At 42.5% G+C, this 27,668-nt stretch overlaps 2 protein-coding genes across 4 annotated transcripts in view; one reads left to right on the top strand and one right to left on the bottom strand.

Moving 5' to 3' along the window:
* The first annotated feature begins 1,334 nt into the window (after nt 1-1,334).
* prss35 (serine protease 35) lies at nt 1,335-6,036 on the top strand. The gene is made up of 2 exons (XM_070912372.1): nt 1,335-1,438; nt 4,499-6,036. Exon 2 carries the CDS (start codon nt 4,518-4,520, stop codon nt 5,784-5,786), a length of 1,269 nt encoding a protein of 422 aa, XP_070768473.1. The 5' UTR covers nt 1,335-1,438; nt 4,499-4,517; the 3' UTR covers nt 5,787-6,036.
* A 4,596-nt stretch (nt 6,037-10,632) lies between these two features.
* Nucleotides 10,633-27,668, bottom strand: part of LOC139289852 (clathrin coat assembly protein AP180-like) — a 41,953-nt gene continuing 24,917 nt past the window's right edge. The window contains exons 9-28 of one of the 3 annotated variants that reach the window (XM_070911495.1): nt 25,047-25,108; nt 24,755-24,763; nt 24,137-24,149; nt 23,691-23,854; nt 23,466-23,560; nt 22,719-22,733; nt 22,220-22,429; nt 20,366-20,443; nt 18,511-18,762; nt 17,415-17,498; nt 17,048-17,116; nt 16,546-16,701; nt 15,252-15,323; nt 14,132-14,362; nt 12,074-12,262; nt 11,959-11,977; nt 11,419-11,509; nt 11,170-11,259; nt 10,900-11,034; nt 10,633-10,713 (exon numbers count right to left, since the gene is read on the bottom strand). In XM_070911495.1, the coding sequence (XP_070767596.1) occupies nt 10,633-10,713; nt 10,900-11,034; nt 11,170-11,259; nt 11,419-11,509; nt 11,959-11,977; nt 12,074-12,262; nt 14,132-14,362; nt 15,252-15,323; nt 16,546-16,701; nt 17,048-17,116; nt 17,415-17,498; nt 18,511-18,762; nt 20,366-20,443; nt 22,220-22,429; nt 22,719-22,733; nt 23,466-23,560; nt 23,691-23,854; nt 24,137-24,149; nt 24,755-24,763; nt 25,047-25,108 (2,115 nt within the window). The remainder of the gene's footprint in view (nt 10,714-10,899; nt 11,035-11,169; nt 11,260-11,418; nt 11,510-11,958; nt 11,978-12,073; nt 12,263-14,131; nt 14,363-15,251; nt 15,324-16,545; nt 16,702-17,047; nt 17,117-17,414; nt 17,499-18,510; nt 18,763-20,365; nt 20,444-22,219; nt 22,430-22,718; nt 22,734-23,465; nt 23,561-23,690; nt 23,855-24,136; nt 24,150-24,754; nt 24,764-25,046; nt 25,109-27,668) is intronic. The other 2 variants (XM_070911496.1, XM_070911497.1) reach the window with 2 other exon arrangements.

Here is a 27,668-nt window from a genome sequence, read left to right as displayed (position 1 = left end):
GGCTCATTGAGACTTCAGCGAGTCACCGTGGCATTCCTCCTCTGTCGGCCAGAGGCCCCCGGTTTCTTCCCTTTGGTCCTGACTCTGCATAATGCAAAGACTAAACACGAAAATGACTTGAGCAGGTCTCACACAGTCCATTGCTTCTTGTTACATTGCGGAGGCAGCCAAGTGCTCAGAGACACCATGCTTCAACCAAAGGACTGAGGATGTCAGTGAGCATTAAATCTCTGTAAAGTTGGACTGAATAAAAGCAAACATACGGTGTCGGATTTCATTCTCTCTGAATCAAATCAAAAATAATAAATACTTAAAAAGAAGATAATGTGGAACACAGTTTCTGTGAGAATACAAAACACATACTTGCATATCCTCTGGGCAGCTATTAGACCACATGATACATAGGCTGGGAGACTACAGACTGCCTGACTTTGACTGCATTGTTTCATCTGAATACTTGTTAGAAGCCTGAACAGGTAAAAGTGTACAGAATATTTTACAAGAAAAACATTTGAGAAAAGTCAGGAAAAAAATGAGTAGAAATTTGTATAGAAGAACAAAGTATTTTCTTCTTTCCTGTCATTGCCTCATGAGCCACAGTTACAGTATCTGATTGATCTTGACACCTTGGAGGGGCCCTGGCCCCTAGATCGAAGGTTCCAACCCCCCGTTGTGTGTTTGCTGTACATGGGTAAAAAGGAGGGCAAACAATTTGTGAATGTTAAGCATCATAATCAAATTCAAACATTTTTTTAAAAGGAACTTTTATGTAGGTTCATTGCGAAAGGTCATCACCTTTATGTCAGGTGATCCAGACTGAATGTGGGTGCATTTACTCTAAACTATAAGGTGCAGCTACACCCCCACTGTTTGCGCTTCACTAGAAGAATAAAAGTGCTGCAGATGTTGAGGCTCGCATGGGCCAGAATGCCTGAGAAACTTTTGTAGAGAGCAGTGGAACTAATTCCTTCTCAGTCCGCTGAAGTCCCATTGACTGAGGCTCTCCTCCTGCTGCCGGTCTGGGCTGCAGCCTGCTGAGCACCAGCACACCTCCCGACTGAGCTGCTGCTGAATAGACCACTGACTTCACCCAATTCAGCCTGGTCTGGTCCCACCCATATGTGAACAGCTTTTGTCACAAGTGAAAAAAAGAAAAAGAAAAAAGTCCTTTTCAGACCCCCCCTCCTCCTCCTCCTCCTCCTCCTCTCCCTCCCTCCTCAGCATCAAGTGCAGCCTGAGCGCAGCGTCCCGGCTGCGACTTTCTCTCAGCCTCTTTGAAGAAGCAATGAGGAGAAGGCAGCCGTCGCCCTGCTGATACCAGGACGTCTGGGATGCAGTAACACCCGTTTGTTTTCTAGTGGGATCCTATTTGTATATTTCTAGGGAAAACAAACAATACATTGCGGATTTGGCATATCCATCAATCGGATGCGAGCAGGTAGGGCGCCTTTGTCGTTTTGCACAGTTATTGCGATCTCTTGATGGGACCGGGCGGGAAATATGCTCTTTATTGGGTCGTTTTAATAACAGTTTATTCAATATCTTTATGTGTTGATTTTTAATCCATTTCTTTCCTTTTGGATTGTCGCTTTTCTTTGTGGATGCACTTTTTCCCCCCGGGAGGGATTTAATCGGACTTTGTAGCCTCAGCGGTGCACAATATTCCTCATTTATATCTACACTTTTAAGAATTTTGTGTATTACTATTATTATTGATTATAATTCACGTTATTCAATCCGTGCATCAGAAATATTTTAAAGGCTGTCTGCAGAGGTTGCTTTAGAATAAATAGACACATCGTCCATCTTCACACACTCAGTAGCTGTGCTGTAACAGATGTGGAATTACAGATGTGTATTTTTTTTTTTTTTAAATCTAATTGAACGGGGTATTCATTTGCATTATAATGCTGATAGTGATATCTGTTGTTTTGAAAGGAGGAAAAACTGAGACTTTTACTGAGACGTTTAGACATTTGAAAATGAGACATTTTCTTATTGTGAACTTATTTTCAGTGTCTGTTTCCGTGTTTGTTCTATGCAACACAAACTCTGTGCCTGAGATGTAGAAGTTGTGAAAATAGGTCAAAATGATTTGAAATGAGTTGGAGATGGACAACTGCGCCACAGCGCCATCCTTTGGTCACTTTGTCCCCTGGGTGCCTCTGGTGGTTCTTGTGACTCCCCTCCACTGAGGGGGATGGAGCGGGCACCGCTTCTTGTTCAGCTGACTGCAGTGGAAAATAGTTCAAATGAGCGCCTTCTATGACCAAAAGCCATCATGGCAGCATATCAGTTTCCACTCTATGCTGAATAATTGCAGGCTTTCTTCTGGAGTCGTGTTATGTCTGAGTCTGGCGGTGGGAGTGTGAAGTTGAACAGAAACTAAGGGTCATTTTGTATTCTCATTTATTGAGGCTGTTTTACAGTTCTTGTGGGCTTGTACTTTATTACCGTCTGTTTCGGGCTGGTTAGATGTTGGCCACTGGGGTGGGCTATGTTTTATTGGACACTGTGCGGTGAACTTCAGCCAAATAGTCTCTTTTGCAGTTGGGCTCAGTTGGATGACAATGTACTTACTGACAAACCTGGAATTTGTAGTTTCAACTAAAAAAGGAGGATTTGGGCAGCATCTCTGCAATGAATGATGAGGCAGTGACATGGTCCACAGGCGATGCTGTACATTCTCCCTCTCAGCTTGCCTGAGACTTTCATTTTGGGTCTTTGGACCCCATGGCCAATCTAGCCCCCCCCCCCAAAAAAAAAGGTTTGTCCTCCAGCTGGACATCCCATATGTCAGCCTGCCTGTTACACACCATTTAAACCCCTCAAGCAGCCAGAGTCAACGCAATTACTGTAGCTTTTCACTCTGGACTTTTGCTTGAAATGTACAGTTGGATTTGCACTCCTGCTGCAATGCTCCTCAATGAACAGCATCCAAATGGTTTTCTCTCCTTGTGTTTGGAATGGCCTGTGTGACTTCATCACCACAGACATGCTGACAAAATGAAGCCATGGCTGTGATGGTCTGCTGAATGTATTAAAACTTACCCAAATTGTAATTTTCTTTATAGGGTTATCAAGATTATTGGCAACATCTCACTCATACAGTAGAAGCATGAACCAGCATGCTGTCTGCAGCCTACGTAGCCTCTATGTTTGATGTCATTGCTGTGCATGGACAAGGAGTGGAGCTAAGGAAACCAGATATGGTCATTACTGAAGGAGAAGGTTAACCATTGTGGCAAACCTCCAAGCCACTGTCTCAGCCCATTCAGAGGATCAGTGTTCATCCTCTCCTCCTCGCTGCCCGCAGCCTCCAGCAAGACTCAGATGACATAAATCTCCTTTCCACCACACAGCTAGTGTATCAACTCCAGAGAAATGTTTTAAGATCTCAAGAATATTACATACAGAGTGATATTTCTTTATAGACACAATTGAGCTCTTTAAAAAACTGGACTGTTTTGAGTGTGTTGCCACAGACTGCTGAGCTGCCCTAGTGATAGTCTAGACCTGTGGACTGGCTGGATGTCTCTAACATTCTGGGCTACACTGCCTCCCTGTGGCTGTAAATTGATCTGTATTTATTTTTTCTAGACCTGCAGGCATCAACATTGGGTATAAGACCTTCTCAGTTCAAGGAAATATAGGTTTTCCCAGATGTTGGATGTGCCTAAGGCTGATTAAAGATTCCAAACAAGATCATTTGTCTCCAATACAGTGCTGTATGTCTTCTCCCTTGCTAAGCAGAGCTGATTAGTACTTAACCAAGTATCACAGAATCATCAGTGTCACAAATGAAATCAATAGCATTTTGCAACCATGATGTGAAAACATGATGTGGTTGCTGAGCTAATAACCCGGGCTTTTACTGAACAGAAGGGAACTGTTTAAACAAGCAACAGGCTGAACTTAGTTAGAGATTAAAGTGAAGGTGGTCAGAAGCAGTATCATAATGTTAACGTGTTGTGAAAGGTGAGGCAATTGCATGCAGATCTGTTTGAATGGCGATGTGATTGCTCAGCTTAAATAAACCAGGCTAAGAGTATACAGCCTTACTAGCGAGTCTGTGAGGCTGCACCGTGGCACAGTGGTGCCTTGAGCTAAATGCTAATTTCAACATGCTAACTTGCTCACACACTGACAATGCTGATGTTTAGCAGGTATATAGCAGGTATAATATTTGCCTTATTACATCTCAGTTTGGCATATTAACATTTGCTAATTAGCACTTAACACAAAGTACAGCTGATGAGAACATAATTAGTTTTGCAGGTATTTGCAAAGCATTGTCAACCTCTGTATTATCTGTACCAAATATTATGGCAGTCCATCCAATAACTTCAGACATCTCACGAACTATGTAGGTGCTAGAGGGAAAAGTCAGGGGATAACCAAAGTTAGTAGGATTCATCATCTGGGGAGCAAGAATGTACAGTATTTCATCCACCTTTAATACAAAGTTTCCCTAAGTCTTCCTCTTTACTCTTTTCAGAGCCAGGCCCAACTTAACAATGGGCCCCATACCCCTGTGTGTCTTGTTCCCGGTGACGGTGCTAGCTGTGGTGGTGGTGGTTATAGCTGCTGAGGAAAATGCAGTCGATGACGAGTATACCTGGCCTCAGTGGAAGGTGCCTCTGGTAAGGAAAAGACGCACCGTGCCTCTCAGCAGCCCAAACTTCTCAGCCCATCCTCAGTCAGAGCTGAGTGGGACCTGTGGGATTGAGTGTCAGCGTCGCCTCCCTGCCACTTCTCTGGACGACCTGGAGCAGTTCCTGTCCTACGAGACGGTTTATGAGAATGGCACACGCACGTATACCTCAGTTTCTGTGCAGGGCCTCAACGAGGTGACTGCCTGGTCCAGAAACATCTCGTCTAACTCCCGCCACAAACGAGAGGTGTACGGCACAGATACCCGCTTCACTATCTCCGATAAGCAGTTTTCCACGAAATATCCCTTCTCCACCTCTGTGAAGATCTCTACAGGATGCTCTGGGGTTCTCGTGTCACCTAAACATGTGCTGACCGCTGCCCACTGCATCCATGACGGGAAGGATTATCTAGACGGGGTGCAGAAGCTGCGCGTTGGTATTCTAAAGGAGAAGTCCAGACGAGGCAAAGGGAAAGGAGGGCAAGGAAAGGGCAAAAGAAGAAAGGGAGACAAAGGTAAAGAGGAAGTGCAGGAAAAGGAAGAGAATGGTGGGAAAGGGGACCGTAAAGGAAAAGGGAAAGGTAGAAAGAGCCGGAGTCGGCGAAGTGCAGAATCGGAGAAGCCTTCGTTTAGGTGGACCAGGGTCAAGCAGACCCAGGTGCCTAAGGGCTGGTTCAAAGGTGTGTCTGACGGACTGGCTGCGGATTATGACTATGCTGTTCTGGAGTTGAAGAGAGCCCCAAAAGTCAAGCACATGGATCTGGGTGTTATCCCCTCGCTCAAGAAGCTCCCTGCTGGGAGGATCCACTTCTCTGGCTTTGATGATGACCGGCCTGGCAATCTGGTGTACCGGTTCTGCTCCGTCTCTGAGGAGTCCAATGATTTGTTGTACCAATACTGCGATGCCAAACCGGGCTCCAGCGGCTCTGGGGTCTACATCCGCCTCAAAGAGCCTGGCAAGAAGAAGTGGAAGAGGAAGATCATTGGGGTTTTCTCTGGTCACCAGTGGGTGGATGTAAACGGGAACGGGATGCAGCAGGATTACAACGTGGCAGTGAGGATAACTCCTCTCAAATATGCCCAGATCTGCTACTGGGTCCATGGGGACTCGAGTGAGTGTCAGGTAGCCTAAGACAACACAGGATCGCCCCTTAACCACCAACCCTCTCAAGTCCCTCAGATCCACCTCTATATAAGGGACACCCTACCTACTCTCACCCCCACCTCTCATCACCAACCAGGGGCCCGACGACTGCCTCTCCTCTTCCTGCCTCCGTGTTACCTCCTGTGCCTCCCAGTGACTCCTGCTACACTGATCTCCACACACACACAGACACACAACCAACAGCCATACAGACTCAGTGTTGACAACAACAGGAACTCGTCAGCACATCAAGAGAACTGTGGCTCGTCAGCTTTTCTAATTTATTTGCTAAAAAAACAACTGAGAAAAAAAAAATGTATTGTATGGATTTACAGGTCATTCAGATCTGCAGTTTTGCTTTCTATTTTGACTTTTTTTTTTAAAGATTCAACCTTTTTGGATGCAGTGGTGGAAAGCGTGTATATTCAAATGTTTGTGAGCAAAGCCTTGGTACATTCATCTTATATTCCAATTAGGCTTTGTTTGGAGAGACTTGCATTTTCAAGTGTTCTCTACCACTGTAAAGAAGAGCGTGCGCATTGGCTTTGACAAAAGACCCAGGAAAAAACAAAAAAACCTATATAGAGATATTGAGATAACTGTTTTTATAAACATTTTAATTGAACGAGCTGGTGTTTTGCATTGTGTATATCTAGAAGTTTGAGTTTGTTTTTTACAGCTACCTTAAAAAAAAGACAATTTTCTGTCTAAATAGAGAAGGGGTCCTTATGAATCCTGCATAGAAGATTTCTCTGATTTGTGAGTCTCACCATCTTTTCTCTGTTCTTGCAAGCAGTGAAATATGGTTTCATTGTTGTGCACATAATTATATCGGTGCTTATCCAGAAGACGTGGTGCTAATTTATGGAATTGTAAACTTTTTTTTGGGAGGGGGCGGGAGGGGGGGCTTCTCAGAATATATTTTGATAGCCTAGTACTGTATCTATGTATTTAATGTGAGGCTACATATTTGGGTTGCGTTAAGATGGGACTGAACCATTTAACAATTTTACTTGAGCTGTTGAGATTTCTCTAATTCTAAGGGTTACATGAGATTACAAAAGCAATACTGTTATATAATAACAAATTTAAATCTGGGATGTGATATTTTTTACTTTTCATTGTTTATGTTCCAAAAATTCATAGGAGTATCCTTTTGAATACCAAATATCTGAAATTAATGATGCAGATTGAAGACTACCAACCATTAAACCAAGATTAGTACTTGTGTGTGTGTGTTTGTGATGATGATCCCAATTACATAAAATGATTTCTACTGTTGTAGACTGGTTTGTGGATAACAGCTGTTATGAGGCCACTACCTAACAATTACTATAGTATTTAAAAAATGTTTCACTTACTACCTCAACAATAACTAATGCATCACCATATGTCAAACCACTGAACAACATGGCTGGAATATTTTGTTTGGGGACCCAAGGGAAAGAAGTTTGTTGTTGGGCCCCTTGTGCCACGGCAACACACGGCCCACTGTGTTTGTACCCTGTTGCCTCCACGTTCCTATTAAAGCTGCACAATTTGATATTTTTTATATTAATGATGGACTTACATTCGCCATGGTTGACAGAAATAGGAATATGTACAAAAATTTATCTAATGAACTAAACCACAGGACACAGGATATGCAGCAGTCCATATTGTACTTAAGTGGTGCAAATCTCCTAACAAATTTGACAATAATTCAATAAAATGACCAAAAACCAAATGACATGCAATGCACCTTGGGCTTTTGGGGCCCATGAGGGTCCAGGGCCTAGGGCATTTCCCCACTTTACCAAATTGGTAATCTGGCCTTGGTGAACAGTCATGAACTGATGATGTGGTGGGACATAAATGCATAAAACACTCCTTCAAACATTGACAGACACTTCTATAATCTTCATGATATGGAAGAAAAGAAAATCCTTCATGGGCAGTTCAATCCGTCATTGAATTTATTGCACCTCAAAGGGCTTACATGCACTGGGGAGGGTCATCGTAAATAAAATAAATTTACAACTAAACAAAAATACAATTTTAATTCAGTCATGAAAAATGTTAATAATCTCCCATTATGTTCTCTGAATCACATCAGATTCTCACAACCAATTGCTTATTCAGTCCACTGAAATGACAACACACGGAGTAAGCTTTACATTAGTCTGGTTTACAGCACAGGACTGGGGTCTCTGGTGTTATACAGCTGTCCAAATGCATATCAACATATTGATCCTAAGTCTGCGGGAACAGAGGAGCTTTGTGTTAAGATGCTTTTGGGGAACAAGATCATGGCTGGACGGACAGTGGCCTGTACACATTATTCCCATGTGGCCACTTACAATATGTACTGTTGAATTGACAATGGGCCAAAGGTCAGCAATAATCTACTAAAACCACTTGAACAAAAATTATGTTCAGAAAGTAATCAAACGTGAATTTTTTGTCAAATCTCAGTGTTTGCCTCTACACTTTCAGGTGGCTTTCATTAATTTGCTGTAATTATAACATTGTCAAAGCAGCAGTCCAGGCATACACACTGTCACTTGGCCTATTTTTTCCAACAGCACTGGGTGCAACAGGTTAGCAACATGGAACTTAAAGGTACCCTGTGGAGACTTTGACCATTAGTGGCACTATGAGGCAATGTTTTGATGAGAGGGCCCCTGTTTTGTTGGTAAACAAAGTAGATTTGTAGGTTTTCAGAATAAATCTGCTTTTTATGAGGAAGTAAATTCAAAACATTTGTTAGGCCTCAATGATACACAATGACGCAAAGTTCATTTGGTGAAAAACAGTGAATGTAAACACAACTTTGTTTAGAAAACAACTTGACAGGTTACCTTTAATATGTTCCTGATTCTGACTTTTGTGATGGGATTTTCTAGTAACAGAGAAAAGTGAGCAAAGCCACTAAAGTGCTTCCTGCTGGATCACCATGTTGGCTGTCTGCTATTCTTTGAAATCTGGATCTCTGTTTCAAACCACATATCAATGTGACTTCATTTTTGTACTGATTTGATCTGTCTGAACATAGAGTTTGGTATGGCAATGGAATATCATACACTAAATACAAAAATAACCATACTGACCTGGTCATAGTTATAATGAAAGCACAGGCAACAGGCATATATCCACATGGGTAGTGTCAAAACCGCAGATAAACACTTCATCAGTTCTTTTGAGGGACAGTTTAACTCTGTGGCGGTTAACTAACATTTTCTCTGGATGTAAGTTGTAAGATATGTTCCTTAATAGCAATGCCAGCATATATTGACAGCAGTCTGGGGGATTATTCTAAAAGAAACAGGACATATAAATAACATCGGACAAAAAGACAAAAAAAGAAACATAGAAAAATGAGCCACAAGTTAAAAAAAAGAAACAACCAAAAAGGATCACTTCCTGGTCTGGTATGATTCAGAAGCCCATAGAAGTGGTTTCTTAATATACAGTATATATGTCATATAGCTGTATTCATATTTGTTTCCAAATACTTTCAAAAGATGACGGGAAATAGAGGGATACTCACACGACTTCTTACAATTTCATGTCAGATTCACATTTATATTTCTCTTCAACAGACATACAGAATAGAGACGTAATCCTCGCCAGAGAAATCTATATACATCAAAGAGGACCTTTCTGTAAACAACACACGACATATTTCTCCAAAAATCTACCGGGGCTTCGTTTAACACTCTCATCCGATCAGAGAGGGACAAAGAAGAGCTCCTCCCCCTTTATAAGGAGGCGGGGACACATATGGGGCGGTGGGTGGAGCATAGGACACCAAAGCACATCCATCATTCAACTCAACACTAAAAAGAAATCTAAACACATACGCCTTCACTTTCTCTCACTTACTTTTGTGGACTTTTTTTTTTGTCAGGGTTTTGAGTGATTTTGTTTAGACAAAAGATTAGTACATCTACATAAGCACACGCTTGTATTTTTTTCCTCATATATATATATATATATATATATATATATATATATATATATATATATATAATCCACTATGGTTCACTTTCACAGTTTGTGCTACGACATCACACAGGAGAAGGGTGGGGTGTTGATGGGCGGGGTGGAGAAAAGAGGCTCTTATGAGGTTGAGTAGCTGAACTTCGCTGGCATCCTGAGATGTTGACAGACACCAGGCAAAAGGTGAGAGGGCCCTGCTCCAGAGAATAAAGCAGCTGGAAGACAGGAAGTAGAGAACATTTCAACGTAAGAGACATGTGGTTCAAGTGCAAGGTCTCTGCTAAAAGCGGACAGACAGTGGTTCCATTTTTGTCTTGTTTTCCATGAATACTGATGCTGTGTTTACACAGCAGGATGACTTTTGATGGGTGGTTCAACCACTCTAATAATTCATTTTTAATATCCCATTTAAATGCAAAGAGGTGTACTTTGCAAAACCACTCATTGTTTACATGAAAATGAAGCCTGTTAGTACAAATAAAGCCAACCTTATTTTAAAATGGACAATCAGCAGGAGAAATCTCATGATTATTTACTATAGGTCACCGGCTCCATCTGCAGGTACTACACTGTAGTGCACAGTAGGCATGATGAAGTGACAGGCATTAACTGAGCTTAACAACTTCTACCAAACACTAAAACAAAAACTGTTTGTTTTTTTAAAGCTGAAGTCTCCATTCCTGTTCTTTAATAAATGTCTAAAAAAATGAAATGACTCTGGAAATTTGCTCAGCTAATCTTGAGGTCGATCTAATTAAAAGAAAAACAATAACAACAAAAATGCAGCACCAATTTGTTTAAGAAATTCCATTACACTCCATGCTGTATGGTCCCTGAGCTCCCACCTGGGGCGTTATAAGAAGTCCTTGAGGTCGAGTTCTGCCAAAGGGTCCTTGGGCTTCTTGGGACTCTGGCTTGCAGGTCCAGGAGAAAGCTGAGAAAAAAAAGAAAGGAATTGAGGACATTATACGTTGAGCAGAAATGTATCAGTAGGTAAACATATCTACACAAACATTTTGATATTAATAACATATTGATGACTGGTGTGTGTGAGTGGTTTACTGGATGCGTGCATGGGTGTAAGGCCTTGCTGGTTAGTAAAAGCTTTAGTTGCGGTTACCGGTGCTCCAGGTGCAGCGGCTCCGGGTGCAGCTCCAGCCACCCCAGTGAAGGGAGGTCTCATCATGGGCTGTCCCATCATAGGCTGCCCCATCATGGGTTGCATCATGGGAGCTCCAGGCCCTCCTGCAGGAGGCTGGTAAAACAGGGACAACGCAGCAGATTGAGAATTATGAAAGCTATGCAGATTAATAGCATAGTTTTGAGTTACAGATTGAAAAGCTGCACAGCAAAAATATAGAGAATGCACAGCGAATGAAATAAAACTCACAATGCCAAACGCAGGCTGTGCACTCATTGGTGGCACCATGGCTGCACCAGGTGCAGCTCCACCTGGTGGAGCTCCGGGGGCGGCACCAGCCTACAGAGACAGGAAGAGGAGGGTAAGAGGGTTTATCTTTGTTATTTGTGAGAGAACTGAAAATGTATGTTGATGGCTACATCTTATAAGCAGTACCTACTGACACAGACTCATAAGACTACCATGAGGTGGGGGGTGTGGTGCCCGTGGTGTTCTTACCATGGGGGCTCCTGGTGTGCCCCAGCTCGTGGGAGCTACCTGTGGCATCCAGTTGGCGCCTCCTGTCAGCTTCTTCTCACTCTGTGGGTCCCTAAAGGAGATCAAACACAGGATACACCTCAGGCCCTTTATATTGCTCATGCTTGGAGCGGTGACTGCAGAAAATCTGTTGTAGGTTAACAGATGGGACGTGCAGTCATCTACACACAAAGAGGCACAGATTCCCCACACTCACTTATCATTCTAATTCAATTCAAATTCCAGGACTTCTACTGACATTTGTCAAAATAATTTGTTAAAAAAACACATTCATCATTTGGTGGCTTTGATTTAATAAAACTGAAAAAATGAACTCAAAACAACTTTCAGGAAAAAAAACTTTAGCAGCCCATATGATAAAATCAGGTGCAACAGTTTCTCAAGAACAAAAATGAATACACAAATTGAAGGCATGATGTTGAAACCTAGACACCTTCATCAGCTTTGAGAGTGTTGCGCCCCTTTATAAGCCTACACAAGCATCATGAAACACACACTTACTTTTTCTTCACTCCAAGGTCTGAATAGAAGAAAGAAAGAAGAACGAGTTACATTTCTTTTTAAGTATTCATCATGAACGGAAATGGCTGACCAGACAAGAAAAGTTGCAGTCTACCTCCAATCAGGTTGGCCAGTGACGAGTCCAGGTCTCCTCCGATGGTTTTGGTAGGAGGTGGGGTTGCGGCTGCAATGCCTCCCGCAGCGACAGGGGTTCCCATGCTTCCTGCTGTGCTTCCAGCGGTGCTGCCCCCGGTGCTCTGGGGTGTTATGGCGGGCATCAGCAAGTCGCCTAATCCATCAAACACTTGGGGAGAGAGTGGGAATGGCGACACATCAGAGAAACAACACGGATTACAAACCTGCAAATCCCTAATCTAGCTATAACACGGGTAGAGGGCAGATGTGAGACCAGACGGTACGGTGAAGGGGACAATCCAGCTGTGACAGCATCAGTAGTCAGCTGTGCATCACATGCACAATGTAGGACTGTACTGTAAATATATTTGAGCATTCAAAGGGACACAATCACAGCAACTGCACTCCTTTGGCTTGTTGCTCAGCCAGTTTACAGAGTCACATCTCAGGAACTTGAACACTGGCTGCTTTTGGAAGAAAGCACTGGTTTTGAACCAGGTGTCATCAAGGCCAAAGAGTTTACAGGGTTTCATTCCAGCTAACCACTACCACATTGTGTTGTTGAGAGTTGGTTGAGGGTGTATTAACTAAGGCAGTGGCCCCCAACCTTTTTTGTCTGACGTACCCCCACAGCCCTGTCAGATGAACTCGAGTACACCAACAGTCATGTTCCAAACGTGTTCATTTGAATTGATTTTATACTGGATGTTATTTAACACTATCAATTATATAAAACAATAGTGTTTTAATACAATGAACTGTCAGTTCGGTCGAATTTTAATTTGTGCTACCACTAGGATTGACAGAAGCTGGACCCACGTATCCGTTACTTTTAGCTAACTATTTCAACTGTTTAATACATTTAGCTATTTATTCTGTTTAGATTTCTCTGTTTGTTTGCTAACTAGTTTTCAAGCACTCACAATCACAACACATAGTTTTCAGGTGACTCAATATGTGGATATTCCTGCAAAAGTACCCCCTGGGGAACAAGTACCCCTGGTTAGAAATCAATACACTATGGGATAAGTATTGATTTTAATTGTTTTCGAGGCTTCATGGGGCCTCATCAACAGGCTTCCACCACTGAAAATCTTTGCAAAACTGTGAGTAGAGACAGTGTAGCTGAACCTTCACCCTCAAACCAATACTTACAGTTAAGGTTTCATGCTCTATAAATGCATTTAAAGTAAATCTGTTATGTTTCTGACCACTGCAGCAACCAAAGAGCGAGGGTTTTCACTACAATGTGATGCTGCAGCGCTCCAGGATCAGAATGAAAACCTGCAGACTCGGGCCTTGGTGGCATGTGGTTACTATAAGAGCCACTGGTCTAAAAGACCATGGACAAATAAATATACATAGTACAAACATAAACAACAATACATTGAGTCTTGTCCCATGCAGGAGGCAATCAGGGGTCATACTGTGACATGCAAAGATGCAGAGGGGGAGACTTGTCCAAACTGCACATGCTGCGATGCACTGCGAGGTTGAACTCACCAATTACAGATTAGAAGAAGCAAGCAATGACCCAGCAGAGTGGAAGGGGTGTGGATAAGGGTGAAGAGGGAAATAAAAATGGAGCAGAAGAGAAAGAATGTGTAGCGGAAAGAAAGAAAGAGAGATTGCAGAGGGGGGTGGGGTGAGCAGGAGGTGGAGAAAGCACAGCATTTGAGAGTGTGAGAAGTACAAGAGATGGAATTGAGAAGAAGAAAATCAGAAAAACCAGAGAGAGGCAGCAGTGCTGAGTTAAGCAGTCAGCAGAAATAAGGAGGACAGTGATAGCAGCACGTCAGTGTGCCATTCATGCAGCAGTGAAGCTCTCGGCAGGAAGAGATAACTGAGTCATGGTTAAGGTAGCTCAGTTTTAATGAACCAGAGCAGATTAATGCACGTCAAGCAGAAGACCTGAGAAAATATGAACAAGATTCTCCTATATTTCCCATTTCACAAGGCGTGGCAATGAGACAGATTACTCAAATGAAACAAAAAAATGGGAAAAGAAATATTCTACAACACATTGTGATCCACTTACTTGAAGCATCGAAGCCACCAGAGGGCGCCGGTGTGGTGGTTGCAGGTTCTGGTACAGCTAGCACTATTGGTGCTGCAGCGGGTACAGGGGGTGTTGGAGAGGTAAGGGAGCCCAGAACGTCAAAGCCTGACTCCAGGAGGTCGTTCTGCACCGGAGCTGAGGCCAGAGCTGGAGCCAAGGCTGGAGCCAGAGCTGGGGCAGCAGTGGGAGCCAGGGTGGGGGACATCAGGCCTGAGGGGATGACAGACAGGATTGTAACATCAAATGTGGTACTGTTTTCAGACTCACCCTCATTTCATGAGAAACGCACATTAAATATGATTATTGACACAACAGATGGCACATGAGACATCTTAAAGGCATTTTGGTTATCCCGGTGGGGAAAGCCGGCCACTGCAGCAGCAAATAACAGTACAGAGAAATATAAGGCACATTACTCAACCGGTTACAGCACCAGATCTTATTAATATAAAGAGTGTGCATCCCTATTTTTTCCACCCCAGATACCTATAGATCCCTATAGAACCTATAGAAACAGTAGACAGTAATAGTGTGTGTATAAATAATCGCATTATTATCATGCACACGTGACTCATCATGACTAACAGCCTGGATGCACATGAGGTCCTACATTCACATTTTGTATAGTGAAAGTATATTCACAAATGTTACCATGCAAGCAGGATGTCTGTCTGCATGCGTAGTATGAGTATGTCGCGTGTGTTGAAAATTCCTATTCCTATTCTTTAATGTGTCTATTGGCCATCCAACAGCGACAGAAACTGGATTGGCTATGACATCACCAGGAGGTCGTGGTGGACAGACATCTTACAGACATTTCCAAAGTCCCTTCCAGAGTCCAAAGTCACTTTGGAACTGCTGTGTAACAATATTTAACCAGACCTGCCAAGTCTGTGTCATTATTAATTTGACAAATGCGTCTCAATCATTACTTACTGCATAATTTCTTAATCAGCATAAAACATTTCTGTCAGCCATTTGCCAGCACAAAAAACTTTTTGCAAGACAGCGGACATCTTATCAAACTTTGCTGGTCCTTTCAGCCTTTCTAATTCAGCCATAATTTCCATGAAAATACTTGAGTGTAGGGGAGTCTCACCTCCCAGCAGGTCGTCTCCAGGCCCTCCAGGAGCAGAGCTCTGTGTCTCCTCCACAGGACTGCCGAAGGAGTCTGCAGGGCCATCCGGTTATCCACAGCGCAGCATGGAGGGCAGAAAGGGGTGAGAGGTCAGCCCTGGACCACACACTGGGACACAGTGGGGGGTAGGAGACAAGATTATCTTCATAAAGCAAAACAATGATTGAAATAAAAATAAAAAGCGCATAAATGTCAAATGAAATGAAGAAAAAGAATGGTTAGTGGAGCTTGAGAAAGATTTCCAGTCACGTCTGACCTTTCCTATTCTGGGAAGAATGTTTACCTCAGTACATATTGTATGCTCAGTTCTGTTTTCATACCATAGTATAATAACTGCAAACACCTGAGACCATTTCATTTCTACATGTTGTTTTATTTGTCCTGGAGTTGGATTTGGTATAAAATGTGCAGGAGGGCAGCTCTGTTTAGTTTTAGTGTGCTTACATGCTAACATTTGCTAATTAGCACTAAACACAAAGTAAAGCTGTGGCTGATAGTAATGTCATTCGTTTTTCAGGTATTTGGTTATAAACAAGATGTGATTCACTATGTTGCCAGGGCATTATGATGACATGTGTGGAGGCCGAACTGTGATGCTAAATTACAAATTGCATGCATAAGCCGGTTTAGCAACAGGTCCAGCAGCCTCTCACAAAAGTTTAATGAAAAAAAGAATCAATCCATCCCTGAATTCCGTCTAACAATATTGTTGAAATGGAAATATTGACAATATTTCTATTAATTCCCATTGTTTTTAATGAGGAAAGAACGCAACTAAAGAGAAAAAAAAAAACAGGCCCACCCGGGCAACTCCGATGCCAAGACAGATGAAAGTCAATGCTAAAATCCTCAAAAAACTATTAACACCTCCTGTTTTTAAAATTTTGTAGGAAAACAATCACCTAGACAGAGACACACACACAAACACACAGTGCAATAATTATTTTTGGGATTGTAACTGGTGGCTACTGCCAACTACTGTCTGCTATCTATGATGTGTCTGCAGTCTAATCCAGAAACTGCTGAAATTAGTTTTTCACTTACACCTACAATCTATCACCACATCTGTACAATATCAGACTCATTGCTACAAACATTCACCCATGAACTTACTGTAGCAACTGAGGATGATTCAAAACACACAGAAGAGAAAAGTAAAATGATAAAATGCACAAACGATTGTTGAAATTCAACAATTTGTATGCAGCATGTGTTGCTGTAAAGAGATCTGCATGTGTGTTCTGAGGTACAGTACCCAGCAGGTCAATGACAGGTGCAGGCTCTGCTTTGGGTGGAGAGGAGGCCTCAGGGACGGGAGCTGCAGCAGGAGCAGCGGCAGGAGCAGCAGCAGCAGCAGCAGGAGCTGGAGCTGGAGCTGGAGCTGTAGCTGGAGCTGGAGATGAAAATGAGTCTGAACAGAGAGACGGGCAAAGACAGAAGCAAAATTAAATGACTACATTCATCAGCGACAGCTTTATTTCCAAGGGGAGAATATTTGCTCATGCACTGTTACTATGCCTGTTCTTTAAGGCTAGCAGACATGCAGAGAGGAAGGAAGCCGGCATTTCCTGCATCTGAACTGTGTATCCACATCCTTGAAGCGTGCACCATTTTGGAAGTACAGGGCTGGTGTGCATCTGCATGCAGACACCAGCACCATGCAAACAACTTCATGACAAGTTGAAACTGGCTGCACACTTCAATATAAAAAGGAGGGGAAAACAGTGATGCAGTAAAGATAAAGCAGCTTAACTCACCAGTCACGATGTCTCCAGCCGGAGCCGCCTCGGGCAAAGGAGAGGGGCCGCGTGAAACGGCAGGAAGGTCTAATTTACCAATGCAAGCGAGAGGCAGAATACGAGAAAGAAGAAAACCACGGAGGTCGGGAAAGCAAAGAAAAGTATTAGCGTGGCAGGTAAAAAGACACAGCGTAGATAGAAAGCAGCCACGAGGACAATCCAAGACTTGACAAGTGGGTTACATGCACAGTTCTCATACCACTATGGGGGACAAACCAAGACGTGTGGGGTAAAAGAAACAGTTGACAGAGGAGGAGTGGAGGTATGGAAACCAGAAGAGATGAAGAGGTTCCACACACAGAGAAATGGATATCAACTCCTGTACCTGCACCAAAAAGGTCTACGCTAGGAGTGGTAGCAGCTTTGGATTCTGTGGTAGGGCTTTGCTCAGGCATAGAATCAAACATATCTAAGAACAAGGACAAACAATCATATGTACATTCAGATTTCAAGTCCAGTGCATACACAATGATGAGTTAAGAAGAGAGATGAGGGAGAGCAGAGAGAGCAGATATTTTGATTGTTAAACGGTAAAGCTGCCGTGTATCAGTTCAGTGCAATGCAAAATGAAACAGTGCAAAAGTTAAAAGGGTATATTGCCAAATTTCAGCATTTTTTACAGAGTTCACCATCTAAGGTTTACCCTGTTAGCATGCTGAAATTGGCTAATCACAAAAAAAAGTCAGCATGCTAACAATTAATATTCAAACATGCTCATGTTTGGTGTTCACCATCTTAGTTTAGCCTGTTGGCATGCTGACACTGGATACTTTTGATTAGCCAGGGTATTTGATCACAATACAAAATATTGGACAAATCTTAAGTTTGACCCAAATGACGGCGCTAAATGAGAAGTCAGAGGATTCATCCTGTGGGGAACCTGAACGTCCGTACAAACCAAATTCTGACATTGAGCAATATTCCCTTTTAACTTAAGTGCATAAGCTACGATAAAGCATTCTCTGCTGTCAGCATCTAAAACATCGGTCACAAGCAGGAGAAGAAAACTGTTTTCTTCACTCTAACATTTGGCAGTCTATTTGTTAGTATTAGGTTAATAATCAAAACAAGTTGAGCCACCCCTGTTAACAAATAGAGATAAATGTCCATTTAAGATTTTGGTCCCCAAACAATAGATCATTAATGGATTCACTTTCAAAATAGCATACACAATTTCATTTTTTGCAGAGGAGGTCAAGATGCTTGACGATCAAATGATCTGTATCTGAAGGAAAGGCCTCATGGAAAACAGAAAAAACAAATCTGAAATGTAGGGACCGGGCAGGTTATTATCTAGTGTCATCATCACCACTAGCAAGAGCAACACAGTCATCATCATCATCAAATCCTACATCATCATCATCATCGTCATAATGCAGGGCAATGCAGTGAGAGGCATAATGAGAGCGAGAGGACTTTACCACCAAAGATATCTAGAGTCGGGGCAGCTGCAGACTCTGTGATGGTGGTGGTGTCGATGGTGGTTGTGGTGGTAGTGGTGGTGGTGGAAGAAGGGGTGGGGGCAGCGGGGGCAGCAATGGGGGCGACGATGGTCGGCGCCTCACTAGAGGTGGGAGGGATGATGGCGGTGGCCCCCGTATCGGCGGGCCTCATAGCGAACAGGTCCAGCTCTGGAGCAATGTCTGCACTCCCCTCTGTCGTAGCGAAGGGGTCTTCAGGAAGAGCAGCAGGCAGGTGATGTCGAGGGGTTAGAGGGGGGGGGGTTATGATTAGAGAAGAAAGGAAGGGGTTGGTGGGTGGGTGGATGGGGAAGGGGAAGGGGGGATTGAGGGTTTGTTAAAGCAACAAACACTGTAAAAAGCCTTTCTGTGAGGCACCTTACAAAGAAAGCAAACCAAGCACACGGTCACTCATTAACTTCAGAACTGCATCCACAAGCTACAGCAATTCTTCAGCAACTAATAACTACAGTAGTTAGTGTCGAATATTTTTTGGTCGACTGACCCATTGACTAATCTTTTAACTCATGAGAACACCCAAATCATCCATGTGTCCCTGGTACACCGTTGCATAAAAGAGGTTTAGTGAAATTGGGTCGCTTGCATTGTATAAAAATGAGAAAACTAGGATATGCTATTAAGAAAAAGCACCTTGCACCTACAGCACCTTCATTCATGCTATTAAAAATAGCTCAATTCAGTGCTGGAGACAATTAAAATCATGTTTTAAATTACAATTACATATAGTAGCTGTTTCTACTCTGTCACTACTTCATTTTTTCTTTTTTACCAATTAGATTAATTTTGTATGAAATGTCTATTTCTTATTCAGTCTATTAAATGACTCAACTGAAACAAAGTTTCTACCTGCATAATTATTTACACTCCAAGTCAATAATAGAAAACAGACTGAGGCTAACTTGCTTATGTTTGGCATAGTAATGTTTACAGAGGTCCCCATCTTTAGCCTGTTAGCATGGTAACACTGGCTACTGTTGGCTGAAGTACAGCTGAGGCTGACAGGAATGTTATTCGTTTTGCAGGTATTTGATCACAAAACAAACTATTGGACAAATTTCACCCGCTGACGGTGCTAACATGAAAAGTCAGGGGCTCAATAAAGTCAGTAGGAGTCATCCTGTGGTGACCATGTATGTCTGCACAAACATGTTTCCTCATGACTGGAAAAGTTTTCAAAACCTGGTGTGTCCTTTTTATTCTGATTAATACAGGAGGTCAAATGTGGGCGCAGAGTAAGTTAATGCTCAAGCATCTTAAATAAACTGTGTCTGTTACTGTAAGTAGGCTATGCAAAAGATTGATGTACCGCAAAGGAGTACATTTCATTTTTTCAAATTTGCAAGAAAGAATTACCCGGACATTACATGGATTGCTCCGGTCATTGTCCTGCTATATATATTAGGTCAAAGAGAGAGACTAAATGGAGTTATTGAAAAATAAAAGAAAACGATAAAAGGCTTGACAATGATTAGTATAATCATCATCAGGTAGTATCAGGGTTAGGGTGTAAAAAACAAATGGTATTAATTCTTCTATGGTTAATAATGGCTATATTGTGCTTTTTACTGGGTGAATATTAGGAGGAGAAGAGTAGTTCAGATGAGGGAGGAGAGGGTCCATGACTAGGGCATTAGAGCAGGATTCGGGTTGAGACAGTAGGCCCTGAGGGCGCATGTTGTTCTACTGTCTCCTATGGAAGCAGAAGCAGCTTTATAATATAATAAAAGCAAGGACAGCTTTCAGACTCACACACACACACATACACATTTGCACAAAAAGCTGTTTTGTCACCCACCAGATCCACCAAAAGCATCAGCAGCGGGGCCCGCAGCCACGGCAGCAGGACCGTCTCCTGGGGAAGGTGCAAACGCATCTAGGGTATTGCAGACGAAAACAGCCGGAACGCAAAAAACATAACACCCGGGCCAACACACCGACAGACACATGGATGTAAAGAACAAAAGATGAGTAAACAGATGGAATGGACAGGAAACAAAGATGAGAGGTCAGCATCAGGAAAAAAGCAGAGAATACATGAAATATGCAGCCCGGCCACTGCGGTGAATGATCTGATTGTGCCATCAGTCACGTGGTGAGTTTCAAAGGGCTGCATAATGCTGCATTCAGTGAGTGCACTACCTGTGCGGGCTTGTGAAATGAAGCACGTTGTCACAAGTTTCTTGTACTCTGTGACAAGAGGGAAGATGTCAAGTTCAGGGGTGGACGAGGGAAAGTCTCTCTTTGACAAAGAAACTGGAGAGTGAAACAATTTGCTCTTTTCAGCAGATACTTGATTCTGCTGTTAGGCCTGAGGTTAATATCATAAAGCCAAAATATCATTAGATGAAATCCAGCTACTCATCATCTTGACATATTTATGAAACTGTTAGTAAGCCAGTAGGGAGAAAATCATTAAGGGTGATAAACAAAAAAAGGCAAAAAGAAGCAAATCCCTAAAATACAAGTCATAATAGCAGATTAATTACATTGCAGTGGGTTTACTGAGGTGCACAAGATTATGACAAAACACTCTGATGAATGTTTAAAACACATTCATGTCAAAACTCATTAGTGCGGCTTTGAATAAACCCACAGAAAAGTAGGTAATCCACAATACTGGCTCCTATTTTTGGGATGTGCTACAAATGATACATGTTTTGCTCTGTACTCAATGCAAAACAGCGTGTGTGTGAAAGCTTGACATTACGTCAGCACGTTAGTGTACATGGTTGTAACAAAGCAGGACGTAACAACATCAGAAAGAGGTGAGGAGAGGAAACTATTACATTTGAGCCACAACACAAAGCATCTGATTTTCTGAAAAATATATGCCTGGTCCAGAAGGTCATTTAACAACTAACCATCTATTTGAAATACGCATTCCGCTGCCTGAGAAAAAAGGTTTTTAACCCATTTTTCAAGTTGTGCCTCTTTTTCCTAATCCAAACAAAGATAATAACCGTAGTAAAAACTAATACACTGATGTTTCTATCCAATGTTTTAGTTATTCACACAAAATAATGCTAAAATAATAATAATATGTCATGTACACTTGAAAACAGGTTTAAAATCTTTTGCATCGTGCAGCAGACATAATATCTATTCATCCACATGATTAGAGTCTTTAAGGTTTCTGGAAATATCTTCAAAACAGCAGGAAGTGTTGTTAAACAACCCTCTGAGTTGTTCAAAGATTGCCAGGTAGTCATTTTTATGAAAACTGACGTTTAGCTCTGTGACTCAAATGCAATGATAATACATGAGAGGCACAAACTGGGGCTATGGTGCCATCTGCTCACTGAAGTGTCATAATGTGTTATATATACTTGTTTCTAGCAGTTTTTTCACGTTTCTACTGTAATGTTGCATCAACAAATGCAGGCACCTTAAGGTCAGATTCTCATCAATCTTTAGATATCATATAAACAATGCATACATCACATTGACGTGTAATCTGACGGCCTGTAGTTGTAGTTTTATGATGCATAAATTAGTGGTTGCAATGCAACGTTTAGGGAGAGATAACCAAATCCTAACTTTATACAAAAGGAAAGCTACCACTAAATTACTAAGTGGGCTCGCTGCAGACAAGCAGGCAGCTGCCATGCTGTGTATCCTGGTCTACATCCTATCCTCGGACCAGACTGACCTCCGAAGAGGTCCATGTCTGCAGCTATGGTGGTGGCGGGAGCTGAGACGGGCAGCGAGGCAGGCGCCGGTGCGGCTGCAGCGGCAGTGGTAGCGGCTGTGGGAGCAGAAGCTGCAGGGGCGGCAGTGGCAGCATCATCAGCATCAGCGTCAGCAGACTCTCCCTCCGCCAGGAGAGCTTCAGAGGCTTCATCGGTGGCAGCCGGAGATGCTATGTGGATAAACCCCGTAATCCAAATGCCACGACCCAGTCGCAACCCCCAAAAGAGAGAAATAGGAGAAAAAAAGGAGATGGGAGGGAGACGACAGTGTCAAAGGGACTGAAAACTGAAAGACGACAGGTTTAGCAGGAGGAATTTGGGTGCTAAAGGTGAAAAAAGCTTTCCAGAAAGACAATGAGAATTTCAAGTAGAAAGCCAAGTTGGATAGTGAACAATCCAGTGCCTGCAGGTATTTCTCATATTCAGTGTGTAGCAGAGTGCTGTCAACAGAATACTCACCCTCAGCCAAGAGATCTGCACAACAGCCAAACAGAGAGAGACAGAAGGTGAGAGAGAATGAATGGCAGCGTGAACAGAAGATTTTTAAGCATAGAGATAAACTGATGAAATTTAGAAATCTTTCATTTGCAAGCTGCCAACATTATAGGGAACAAGCCAGAAAAAATACTGACATGGACAAATGGTAAAGCCCAATAGAGCTAAAAGCTCCTTAATGTAATTTAGGCTACAGATGGACTCTGTCCACCTTCAGGGCATCAGTGGAGATGTGGGGATAAACAGAGGGCATGCCAAAGAGCAGCAACAGATTTATAATGGAAATGCTGCGTAATTTAAACCACATTGTCCAATAAAACATAAACAAGGGTACCACTTCTTTATCCTACTATAGGGAGTCATTCTGAAAGGCCACAGTTTGTTTGTTTGAGTTCATTTACTATAAATTGTATATACCTGATATTACTCGAACCATTTTCCAAAGCATACAGTAGTTTATTTAATCGATTTCCCTCTTCCTTCCTCCCTCCTCTAAGCAGCAATTGTTTTCCATTAATTGGTATTAAAATCACTCTGCAGGGACCTCAACTCACTGTGCGCTTTGGAAAATGGTCCACAGTAATGTAAAGTAAAAGGGTCTGTGGTTAATGGCACCACATGTGCTCTGCAAGAACAGAAGGCTTGATAGGCGTAGCAACAGTAACTAAGGGGGGCAGGGCTTTGGGAACCATCAGAGCAGAAAGTTCTCACCTCCCCATCCAGTCATGGAGGAAGTCGCTGCAGCGCCCCCTGCAGACGAGGAGGACATGGGGTCTAGATCCAACAAGAACCCATCATCGAGAGCACTAAACACAAAGAGAGAAAGAAAGAGAGAGGGCGTGCTGACAGGAAGAATCTATTTCTCATGAAATATTGATGCTCGGATATTGATGCAGCTCAGCTGAAACGCTTTGTATATCATTGAGTGACTCTTACTTGCTGGTAGTGGTGGTGGAGGTGGGGGCCGGTGCAGTGGGGGTGACAGAGGGCGGAGGAGGTTTGGCAGGCGGCCCGGGGCGAGCAGGGGGCCCGGGAGCCGCGGGCTTTGGCGGAGCAGCAGCAGCAGCAGCAGCCGGCGAGCTGTTGTTGGCTGTTGCGTCCTGCCGCAGAGACAAACCTCACGTTAACATGGTGACCAGCGCGGTTATGTAAGCTGATGTGATCCAACAGATTTTTAACACATGAATTCACAATGAATCACTACCTGTCTGTAGCAGGAACTGCTATGGGTGAAGTTAAAAGTCGAATTGAGCATTTTCAGTTTTTATTGTTCATTCACTGCTCAGTGAAGGTCTCAATAACTGTGCTTTGACAGGTGCTATACATAAATAAAGACTATCATTATCACCACTACATTATGATTATCATGAAACATAGCTTACCTTAGTGGGCGACCTGCAAAAGCAACGATAGCACATGAGTTAAAGAGTTCAATGATGTACATGCTGAAACATAATGGCTGTTACTGAGATGGGAGGCAAAGTGACAGCATAAGTATCACTTTGGTGTTTTCAGGCGGGCAGCATTTCAAGGCAATTCCATTTAGTAAACATGTGCAATTAATGGATCCACGCTGCTGCTGAGTAATACTGTAGCATCTTGGCCCCGGCTCCTCGTCAACAAAGCTTTGCTGTTCAACATTACAGACAGAAAGCAAGAGCCGGATGTTTCTGAGCGGCATGCGTCTGAAGCTTTGTAAAAGTCGGGGCTGACTGTACAGTAAGATGACAACATTATGTTAGTAATGACATCAGCTAAAAGGCAAGACCCGTCATTGTACAGTCACTGACAACAATGATGCAAATGATGTTAGGTCACACACGTGAAAACATGTTTACAAGAAAAACAATGTTTTCTATAGAGCTGCATCTTGAACAGAATGATGGGACACAACAATTCAAATGTCTGTTGCTTGTTCAGATGTATTTTCTATAGAATCAATACAAAAAGATGGTAAATATTCCTAAATAGTCCTTTTCTCGTTGACAGAGAATACTCACTTATCCTCTCTGGGTTGAGTAAAGACAGAGGAAATGGCGTGTTAGAGAAGTGACAGGGGGAGATAGTGTAGATAGAGTAGTGGCTGATGTAACAGTCAAAGATCAAACGGGCCACACAGAAAGAGCTAAATTAGTGTAAAAGCACCAAACCAAAATCACTGCAGACATGGCTTTCAGCATGTCAAGAGCCATTAAACTGTATAATTACAGGATTACTGAAGCGCCAGCTGTGTTACTGCTGGTAAACGATTAAAAAAAACAAAAGAGGTTGCCCGCGTATTGAACTACTCACGGCTTCTTCCCCTCCAGCGTGTTAAGGTGGGTCTCCAGGGACTCCAGAAGACTTTCTGGGGCCTGTAGAATAATAATAGAACAGAACACAAGAAGAACACAGTGGATCACACAGTCAAGTGAAGTATTTCTATCCACCACATTTGAGTTGAGTCTTCTTAGGCCATACCTCCTAACCCTAACCTATGCTGCACCTTTACCAAATAGACACCTCATGTGACGTCGGCTCAGTTTGATGTCACAATGAAACCTTAAAAAGGTTACTGGGTGGGTTCCCTGGCATAACCTCAAGGATGATAGATGTCAGCCAACTGAGGTGGGTGTCTATATTTTGCCTGGCCTTATACTGTAGGTAGCATGATGTGTGCCGGGCTAGCATGCTATAATCAATAGGTTCTGTGAGATCACGTGTCCCTCTCCTGGTGCCCTGATAATCATCTCCCTTTTTCAGAATAATCTCATCAACACCAACTTGACAGCACTGAGAACACTTCACTCTATTCTCCGATTAATTCATCTCTTCGCTTCAGTGTGTCACTGGGATCAGGGCCAGACGCACTGCTATTTTCAGTGTTCATGATATCTCTTGGTGAAAGTATCTTTAATTATGATTTTTATTGTAGAGTAACAACAACTGATGTTCCCAAAATGCCAGTTTGATTTGGGTCTTAAATCCCAACGTTGACAATCCTGCCATTTCTTTGCCTTCACAATGATGCAAAATGAGCTGTTTTGCATCACTGGGGCTGCTGGCTATCAATACTTTTTACGTAACAACCAAATGTGTCTGTGTCATCGAGTTTCCAAAATGATCAATTACTGAAAGTTAGCATTGAATGCTTTCTCAGGCTTTGGTTATTGTACACACAATATAGCCAATTTCTTACCACTGTATTTAGGCATAAAAGAGCAAATACAGTAATTATAAAACATTTGTTACACAAAAAATGGAACACCAAGAGGGGGATAAAGCAGGACACAACCAATAATTAAACAGAAAGGTAAACAAAGAATCTTCATGATAATAGAGAGAACAATGTTCCAGCCAGCCACGATGCAAAGCTGCATGTTCAACCAGGCTAAATGGGACATTCTCACCTCCCGACATGCAGTAAAAAGGATAATACAATATCCAAAAGGCTTATTAAGACAGGTCAAAGCTAATTCAGCCAGTATAATAAGTCAATAATTCACTTTGCTTAATTCCCAGCTCCATTTCCTGGATCTATCATCCCTAAAACTTTGAGAGACCAAGAGGCAGAGAGGCAGTTCATTTTTTGTCTTGGCACTCAGAGGGACGGGTAGACCATTTATCATCCAGAGACTTTAATGTGTCTGTCCTCACCACCAAGAACAGAGAGGGCTGTTCTGTAGACAAAGGACAGATATAACAGCTCAGTCACTGAAACGCTTCGACACATACTGCAGTAGTTCTCTATCCGAGGAGGCCAGTGCAAACGCTGCTGAACCATCTCCCTGTGTATGTGACAGCAACAGGCCTCCGGGCATATGTTTGGAATATGATCTGATATGACTGACGCTGCCATCATTTGCAGAGTGTTTCCTCCTCACTGCTCTAAAACATAGCATGCAAGTGTACATGAGTGATGACATGACAACACGTCGGCGAAGACAGTCAGATGGTAATATTCGTGTTTGTGCTGATGTAAGAGTAGAAATTGGTGGCTGAGACTGAGGTTAATCCTCTACAGTTTGAGGGATCTGGGAGATTGAGATACATTAATCGAATTTTATCAGCCATACAGTGTCTCATTTGTAAAGACAGGGGCCTCTAAGAAATGTGGGCTGGGCTGCGAAGATTAATGACGTTATCCTGTTTATCTATGGCAGAGTATTACTTGAAACACTGATGCACATTGGCTAGTAAGAAAAATGGTGGGAAATGGTGGGTCACTGACCTAGCATGTATTCATTGTTTATGCTTCATTTTATGAGGCTACCACAGAAACATTTTCTACAATTTTGTAGAATTTGTTCTTAAAAACAACCAAGAACAGTTGAGTCAGTAATTGTGTGAGGACACTACTGTTAACCCCAGACGCCGTGCAGTGCCTATTAGCAGTGTCAGAAACCATCTGTGAGTGAAGAAAGAACTGGTGTTTAAAAGACTAAAATTCAAACTGAAAGAAACCCATCACTACTGAGGCAAGGCATTACACAATTCCTCCACAGGCAGTACATCAGAAAAAAACCTCCACTACAATCGATCAAAACCCACAACTCAGTGCAAAAAGTTGATATGCCATCTGTGAGGGGTTGTGGTATCTGCTGTTCACATGCTTTCAGGAACGTTGTTGAAGGAGGGGCCGATGTAGGAGAACATGTGACAGTTTGAAGGAAAGTGGATACACCACTTCAGTAAAATTCAAGACTCAAGTAACTCTATGAAGCAATACTTAAATTTTTCAGGAAACCTTTGTGTTTTTTGGCAGAGAGTTCGATAAGATAATCGATAACACCCTCATATCTGTACGGTAATCCAAGCACATAACTCCCCATTAAACCATAAATAGTTGTTTTCACATTTAGTTTAGAATGTGTTAATTAGAGGTGCTGGTTGGCAGATATATTTTTTACCCTCGTATAGATTTAGGCTAGCTGC

This window comes from Enoplosus armatus, chromosome 9 (genome assembly GCF_043641665.1).
Source record: "Enoplosus armatus isolate fEnoArm2 chromosome 9, fEnoArm2.hap1, whole genome shotgun sequence".
Lineage (NCBI taxonomy): Eukaryota > Metazoa > Chordata > Actinopteri > Centrarchiformes > Enoplosidae > Enoplosus > Enoplosus armatus.
The sequence above is the reverse complement of the archived record's forward strand: the minus strand, read 5'-3'. Positions and strand labels throughout refer to the sequence as shown.

Coding starts and splice junctions, on each gene's coding strand:
- prss35 (XM_070912372.1), top strand. CDS start 4,518: ATGGGCCCCATACCCCTGTGTGTCTTGTTCCCGGTGACGGTGCTAGCT.